This window comes from Erythranthe guttata, chromosome 14 (genome assembly GCF_056151865.1).
Source record: "Erythranthe guttata isolate IM_541 chromosome 14, IM_541, whole genome shotgun sequence".
Lineage (NCBI taxonomy): Eukaryota > Viridiplantae > Streptophyta > Magnoliopsida > Lamiales > Phrymaceae > Erythranthe > Erythranthe guttata.
This window is the reverse complement of record NC_142546.1, coordinates 17844204-17852703: the sequence shown is the minus strand read 5'-3', so window position 1 is coordinate 17852703 and position 8500 is coordinate 17844204. Positions and strand designations below refer to the sequence as shown.

At 37.8% G+C, this 8500-nt stretch overlaps 1 protein-coding gene across 1 annotated transcript; it reads left to right on the top strand.

Moving 5' to 3' along the window:
- On the top strand, positions 1 to 8064 carry LOC105967358 (PWWP domain-containing protein 1). Its single transcript, XM_012991959.2, has 2 exons — positions 1 to 1081; positions 5798 to 8064. The coding sequence occupies exons 1-2, from the start codon at positions 334 to 336 to the stop codon at positions 7768 to 7770; spliced, it is 2721 nt and encodes a 906-aa protein (XP_012847413.2). The 5' UTR covers positions 1 to 333; the 3' UTR covers positions 7771 to 8064.
- The last annotated feature ends 436 nt before the right edge of the window (positions 8065 to 8500 follow it).

Below are 8500 nucleotides of genomic sequence, written 5' to 3'. Positions count from 1 at the left end.
GGGACTAAGTTGAAACATTTTAAAACTAAAGTGAAATCAGAACAAATATAAAATTGTCGGCTTCCACCAGCCCTAATCCCATTTCCGCCGCGACGAAGAACACAGTCACACCACGAACACCGCCAGAAGCACCGATTCTATCCCGTTCCGTCCGATTAATCGCCGCCGCGGTACGCTTCAGCCGCATACATTTCCGTTCCGGCTGATAAATCGCTTCTATTAGGTTTCAGAACACGCCACAGCAGCCGCTATATGCCGGAACTTTGTCGCGGTGGCCTCCGCTCCGGTTCCGCTAATCCCGCTCCGGCCGCTACAGCGGCGCTCCGGTAAACAATGAGCAATTCCGAGGATAAGGAGGTAAATTATGCGTCGGAGGATTACGATTCCATTTTATCAGAGTTTGATCGGTTTGCAGCTAAAGGAGTGGCTGATGCTGTTGGGTATGGGTACCAAATTGGGGATATGGTTTGGGGTAAGGTGAAATCGCACCCATGGTGGCCTGGAATCATTTACAATGAGGCGTTTGCATCTCCCACTGTTCGGAGAAGCAAGCGCGAGGGTCATGTCTTGGTGGCGTTCTTCGGGGACAGTAGCTATGGGTGGTTCGACCTGTCCGAGGTGGTTCCGTTTGAAGTGAATTTTGCGGAGAAGTCCTCGCAGACTTCTTCGCGGGCTTTCACAATTGCGGTGGAGGAAGCTGTGGATGAGTTGTCAAGAAGACGGAGCTTGGGGCTTGCCTGCCGCTGTAGAAACGAGTTCAATTTCTGGCCGTCGAATGTCAAGGACTACTTTGTCGTGGATGTGGGGGCTTACGAGCCCGGTGTTTACTCGTTGAATCAGATAAATAAAGCGAGAGAGAGTTTTCGGCCTAGAGAGATGCTTTCTTTTGTCAAACGATTGGCATTGACATCCATGAACGACAAGGAGTTCGCCATTGACTTTATCAAGAACAAGGCCAGTGTTTTGGCGTGCAGGAAGGCAATGTTCGAGGAGTTTGATGACACATATGCACAGGCTTTTGGAACTGCACCAGAGCGCCCTCCTCGGCCCACTGCACCAATGGCAATGGATCCATCTAAAGGTATTTTTCTTTATTATATTTGGAATGCATCTGAGAACTTATTTTCTGCAGTTTTTTTTGGTACTATGCAGTATGAAATATCTCTGTACCCATCATTTTTTAATGTCTTGTGATTTTTGATTTTTCCTGCTAAATATTGCCTCTACATATTTTAATTAAGCTGGCTTCAGTAACACCATACGAGCAAGACACGTTACACAGTTGATAAGGTAGCATTGTTGTACTAGAGAAATTTAATAATTGATTGGGAGTGAGCTTTGCCTTGCCTTTTGGTTGAGAAGTTAATTTACCTCTAGTTACTCTAATTTGTCATTAGTTGTCTTGAAAACAGTTTGAAAGATCCCCAAATTAAATGACCTACCCGATTCCATGGCAAATAAAGTCGTAGAATAACTTACTCCAACCACAAGAAAGGAAATAAATAAAAGGATTCCTGTTGGAGACATGTTCCTAAACGTGACTGCTGCGGTATGAGAAGTTATACAAGGAACTTAGTTTGTTTTATTTGCTTTGCTTCCTGTTCAAATTGTCGTATATTACATTGTGGACACAATGGTATTGGAAAAGCTGCTGATGTATGTTACATGGCTTAATGCTTAGAAGGCTGTACCTAAGTCTAATGTTGCAACCTTTGTGGGGTTTGATATTTTGTTCTGATGAAATCTATATTTGGCTATTTGTATTATTTTATGATAATAGATATTGTGGAGATGAAGTAATTCCAATAAAGTCGAGAGAAGTTTTTTGCTTTATAATATTGCATAATTGAGATTGTCTATGCACAATAATCTTAAGCTAGGTACTTGTTTGATCTATCTGTACCATTGGGAATTATTTTAGGCTTTAAATGTCTGTGCATATATGTTGGCTGAACTCGACCATTGTATTTGTTGATATTAGCTTCGACCAAAAGTTGGTCCTTGTCTCATGGCATGTTTTATTTACCAGTTGGTTTTTTTTTTGTGGACTGAATCACTTTTTACGAAAATATTTGCTGAGGTTAATTTTGAATGGGAGATAGTCTCAATTTCCGTTTGCCTTAATCAGGTTGCAAGTATGCACAGAACATACTAAGCTGTCTATCTATTTATGGTGTTAGAAATGTTATACCAGACACAAGCTAATATGCATACGAAGCATTTGCTGTGATAGAGGGGCATAGGAAAGTGTACATCGAGTGGACCAGTGCTTTGTGCTAGCATCTTTATTTCTTTTCAAAGTACACAAACAAGTGTGAAAGAATTTCATTTACTTCATACTATTTGCAAAATAATGCATTCATTGAAGACTAGAATAGAACATCATAGTTTTTTTATTTTACACCAAAAGAAATTCTTATATCGCATTATAAAACACGAACAGCCACGTTAAAAATCTTGTTTGCCTTAACAAGGAAAATAGTAACCCCTTTTATAATTGAATATAGGAATATAAATTGCATCAAATAGGACGTGCATTTTTTACCAAAAAATTATGAAACATGCGAAAATAAGAGGTAGACTGTTAGAATGTGTAATGGATTTAGGTTAATGAGTCGGGACATGCTCCTTCAATGGACGATGTCGAGTTCTCTTGTTCTTTATAGTAATCTTATGTATTCAACTAGACAGCTATGTAATTAAATGAGTTCACACAAGTGTAACATTCCAAGTCACTCCCTAGAGCAGTTGAATATAGTAGTCCCATAGCTTCTTCAACGCGTTAACAGGTTATATTGATTTTCAATGAGATAACCGGAAAAATGCGGATGATGTGAAACTCTTGTGCAACTTCTCTTACTTGCAGTGTAAAGAATAGATAAGTAATGCACCACACACAGTCTGCTTATCGTTCGAATTTCTTGTGGAGCCTTATTTATGTTTCAACGAGCATGTAAAGCAGCAAAAATGGAAATTAATTCGCTTGATATTGTTTGGGACAAGATATTATCATATTGCTGAACACGATAGCATTGTATTGCTCTCAAAACTCAATTTGAGTACTTTTTTAATGAGCCTAATTTCTACAGTTAAGGTTTTGATTGATAATTATTTGTTGGCAAGATGATACAGAGTCAAGAAAGGAACATTAATCTCATTATAGAGGAGAGGATACTATAATACTGGTCGAGTTGTATCATATTGGTTGCTGAGTGGAAAGAAAATTCAAGAGTTAGAATAAAGTGAAGAGAGAAGTACCAGTTGTAAAGTTTGGTTAACAAGATGCTTCTCTAATGACATATAACTCTTCGATTTATGTGGTTATCTAAAGTTTAAAATATAGCATAACAACTTTTAAAGGTTTGGGATGAAAATAACTATGGACATGCTATTGAGGAAATATGGAATTTATGGTGTAGTCAAAGTAAATCAATTAGGCACAAAACATAATAGAGATATCCCATTGAGGTCACCATGAGGTATTTGGTTAAAAAATAGAGTATCCATTGTACTGAGAAAGAAAGCCATCCCAGTGAAACCTAATATATAAAGAGTAGACAATTTTGTACTAATTTTAAGTCAACATGTCAAACTTAGACAGTGCATACTTTTTTTTTCACCAATCAGACATAAACAAATTAGAGAACTGGTACAACCCTGTGTTGATGATGTTCAGATATGTAGATTTTGGCTATTTCAAAACTCCGTCCCAGGGTGTGTTTGTTTGCCAGGATAATGCTCGAAGAAAAAGAAACAAGATGTTATGAAAGGGAGATTCAGTTCTAGTTGAATTTTGTTGGTTTATTGCTGTAAAATTAAAATATATTTTCTATTTACTCGAATACAAATATCATGTCAAATTAGTGATCTAGTACATTTATGATTCCACCACCTCACCTCTATTGTTAGCTAGTTCTGGAAAGCAACCAAAAAGTGTAACCTGTTTTTACAATATTCATTCATCCTTCTATTGAAACAGACTTTTCGGAGATGTGCTTGACATGACCGATCTTCCATTTTGGGATATTCTCTAATTTTTCTAATTTTTATCATTTTATGTAATTATCTAATTTTCTGAACATACAATCAGTTATATAAAAAAGATCAAGTTAATGCTAAACATAGGGTCTCACGGAATGTCAGAATCCGTATTTTGTGAGCTTATTATTGCAACTGGATGACCAATTTGGGGTTTAAACACATTTATGAGTCCCTTTATCTTTGTTTATTATCTGAAATGTTCCTTCAAAGGGATGGTTTGTTCATGAATTGGCTTAATCGGTTAACGGTATACTGGTTAAAGTTCTGAAAAAGTGTCATAAGTTGCTTTATAAGATATATATTTTTTAATTTTCTTTGTGGATCTAGAAAGTAACTTAAAATTTGACATGTAAGCTGATAATACTATAGTCAACAAGCTGATAGCCTATAGTTTTGAAATGTGGGGGGGAAACCAAGCATTTTCAACTTATTTGTATGAGGGTCGAGAAGGACGAACAGTAATTTTCCTTGTGATGCTTTTTCCTTGCCACTTAAAATTTGCTATTTTTTGATGAAGAGCAAGGACACATAATTAGAAGGGTACTATAGTCCGATGGAGCTATAATGTGAAGAGAACTAATACTAAAATGATTAGTAATGATTCATGCACTAGGAGTTGAAGCATTAATAATTCTAATAATAATGTTTGTTACAACTGTAGATACTGGTAAGCTCAATACACCATTTCCACATTGAATGAAATATTTAAAGGAAATAAGTCATTCGAAGTCCTGTAATAATGATCTTTCAGCTTTGTACTGCCGGAGAACTGATCAATGTAAAGCAGTGCAGATGATTTGTATGTAATGATTTAGACTTGAGAAGATGAACCCGATTATATAAAGTCAGGAACTTGTGATCGAACGGTTTATTGCACACAAATAACACACCACCATATCTCATGCTCATTACAACATAATTTGTTGTAGATCAACTATATCATTAATGCTGGTCAGAATTATAATTTAGAAGGTCAATGCTGACTTTATTGATCCATAGTGGATGAGTTCTACCATCCATTTAGACTTGTCTTGATTTTTAGATTATCTACAAAGGAATAGGACGAAATATGTGAGTTGTGAGTATAGGTGCTGTTGATCTTGTCTTTTAGTTGGCTTCTATAAATGTCGCTGGGGGGCACATTTTTTATAGGGGAAATTTCTCTAAAAAACCTTAGTTGCCCTCCATTTCAGCTTATTAGCTATATTGTTTGTTATACAGAAAATTTAGAACAATGTTCATGGACTAGTCCTTTTAATCTTGCTACTGGATAGGGCTCCAGACTCCCTTTTCAGCAATTCTTTTAGTAACTAGCATGCAAGAACTGTGCTGGAGAAAGTTTACACATTTCACTAATATTGTCTGCTTCCCCTATGACGAACCTGTGAAAAATGTGCTAATGATTTGAGGAATCAATTGCTATTCGACTCTCACTCAGCATTCTTGTTGTAGATTTATTTGATGAAGTTTCTCTCTCTGCCGATGTTGCTTGCCATTGTGATTTACTCTAGATAATTGCTGAGATTCAAGTTTGCACCAAGTTTTTGGTTTTCTTGTTCAGCAGATCAAGACTGTTGAATTTGTGGGCTCTTAGTTTGCTAAATATTTGGTATTTAAATGAAATCTCATCTCATTTCAACTTTGCCGTGATCTGCATTTTTTCTTCAATATTCTGCATTTTTTCTTCAATATATCTGACCTGATTTTCTACATTTTCGTTGTTTTCTCATCTTCTTTATTCTTTTATGTTATGTAGCTCCTTTGAGTGGCCGACTGGTGATTGCTGAACCCCTTAATAAGAAGACTAGCTCTGCAAAACCTGCTAAATCAAAGGAGCAAGCGCAGAAGGATAAGTATCTATTCAAACGACGAGAAGAACCAATTAAGACGAAGACCAAGAAAAAAAGTTCAGGCCAAGTAGGTCCCTCTGCTGATCCGCTTTTAATAGATGGTTCCGGATTATCCGGACTGCCACCAATTGACTCCCAAATAAAAGGTCAAACGCAGCAGACTTCTGTATCGGTCAGTCATATCAAACCTTCTGAAGGTCCCAAGAAATTTGTTGGAGGTGGAATTAAAAAGGCCAAGGCACATATGCGGTCTACCGGTGGGGAATTGGGTGCTGATAATGCAACAATGGCTGCGAAGAAGAAGAAGAGAAAGAAAGAAATAAGCACTGACGAACCTGAGAAGAAGAGAAAGAAAGAAGTAACAAGTGAAGCCAATGCCGAAACTGTGCAGTTACCGTTTGCTAACAGTGACAATAAAGCAGAAGTTGATAAAGTTTCACTACCTGTTGTTCCCCTTACTGCTGCTAATAACCAGCTCGATAATCAAGGAGTTGACTTTGGCAAATCAGAGCTTACGAAGCTAGTTAGAGACCTGAGAGCTCTTTCACTCAATCCCTTTCATGGAGCGGAGAGAAAGTGTGCAGCAAATGCCCAACTGGTTTTCTTGAAATACCGTTCTCTTGTGTATCAGAAGAGCTTGGTTTCATCCCCGCCACCTGAGAATGAGACAGGTGAAGCCCAGTTGACTAAATTACCTGCCTCTAATTTGCGTGATGGTGTTGACAAAACGAATGAAAAGTCAACCGTTAAGCTTATGAAACGGCTCGATGATCCGACCAGAGGTGGTAAGAAACGTGGTCCGTCCGATCGTCCGGAAGCAATCAAGAAAAAGAAGCAGCAGATCGATGGCTCGGAAGATACTAGTAACAAAAGGAAGAGGCTCGTAGTTTCAGAAGACGTTAAAAAGAAGAAGAAAATAATAATGAGCGAATCGAAATTATCGGATGTGAATAAGACGAAGCCCCAGAAGCCCAGTGAAGGAAAAGTGAAGGAAATTGCAGAGAAAAAAAATCTTCCATCATTGCCAAAACCAGTAAAAAAGTTTCCATCTGGTGCATCTGGCAAAAGGGAGCAGCTTAGTCCGACTATGCTAATGATGAAGTTTCCATCTGGTGCATCACTTCCATCTGGCGCAGAGCTGAGGGCGAGATTCGCTCGTTTTGGGCCGTTGGATCACGCGTCTACTCGAGTGTATTGGAAAACGTATGCATGCCGTCTGGTTTACCACTACAAAGCCGACGCAGAAGAAGCTCTCAGATTCGCTCGAGGGAGTAGCAATTTATTCGGAAGCAGAAATGTGAAGTGCTACTTAAGGGACTCTGAAGCCGAAGCGGCTGAATCAGAACCACCACCGGTCAAGGTTCAAAAGGAAGATGTTGACCAAAGAACACCGCCTGCCAAAATCGCTACGCAGCAGCTGCCGCCGCCGCCGCCAGGTCAGCAGTCGTTGCAGTTAAAGTCGTGCTTGAAGAAGCCTATTGGTGGTGAAGAAGGTGGTAATGGCAATGGTAGAGGTAATACTCCTCGTGTAAAGTTTATTTTGGGTGGGGATAAAAGTAGTAAAACCGAACAAGTTTCTAGTTTTGCCGAGGCCGATTCTTCTTCTTCTACTACTTCTGCTTCTGCTTCTTATACAACACATTCAATGGATTTGAGTAGTAAGAATTTGCCAAAGTTTAATGCTCCTACTTTGCCTAATACTACGACTAGTCATCGTCAAATTCATCCGCATCATCATCAGTTCCAAAAGATTCCAATTAATATTCCTCTTGCTACAAATGACATTTCACAAGAGCTACTCAATTTACTCACGAGGTGCAGTGATGTAGTAAACAATCTGACCGGGGCGTTGGGCTACGTGCCTTACCATTCTCTTTAGCAGAAGTTTTAAAGAAAACACGAATTCGAATCAGTTGGTGAAGGCTCGGATTATATGCGAGAAACGAGAATGGAACGACGTTGAGAGAAAAATTGGATGGGCTGAGGAAGCGAATGTGAATTTCTGTTTTTATTTGTAACTTTTGTTTTTAGTGATGGTAATGGATTATTATTATTGTTGTTGCCTTATATTTTGCTGCTGTTACTCGCTTTGACGAGGATTATTGCTTCGCTTTTCATTTGGTCCCTTTTGTATTTGAATGATAAATTGATAGTTATTTTTAGATATAGAGCATTTAGGAAATCTAGAAGAAAGAAAACATAAAAAAGACAAAACGCAATAAATACTGCTTATTAAACATAAAATTTAAACAAAATCAATATGATTCTCTTTGATAAGGACTACTTTAGTTGAATAGGGACTTGTTTGTATATTTCCAAAACAATGTAGACGTTTCAGCAAAAAAAGAAAAAAAAAAAAAAAGAAGCAAATAAAGGTCTTCGTCAAATAGTATATGCTTATCTTGTGAAACGCGTCAAGACATGAATTCTATAGCATGACAAATGCTAATGTAGATTTATGTACAAATAGAGGCATTGACTAAAGGAAATGTACACCTCTGAATTCTCGTTTGTTTATAAAATTTCTTAACCAACCATTTTCTTTCGTCTAGAAAATCCACTCTTCATAATAGCTTTCCCTTGCAATATTCTATTTGCTTATTTATAAT

Excerpts from the sequence above, each read along its gene's own strand:
- LOC105967358 (XM_012991959.2), top strand. The coding sequence starts at position 334 with ATGAGCAATTCCGAGGATAAGGAGGTAAATTATGCGTCGGAGGATTAC. Across the intron at positions 1,082-5,797 it reads GGCAATGGATCCATCTAAAG|CTCCTTTGAGTGGCCGACTG; the intron begins GTATTTTTCTTT and ends TATGTTATGTAG.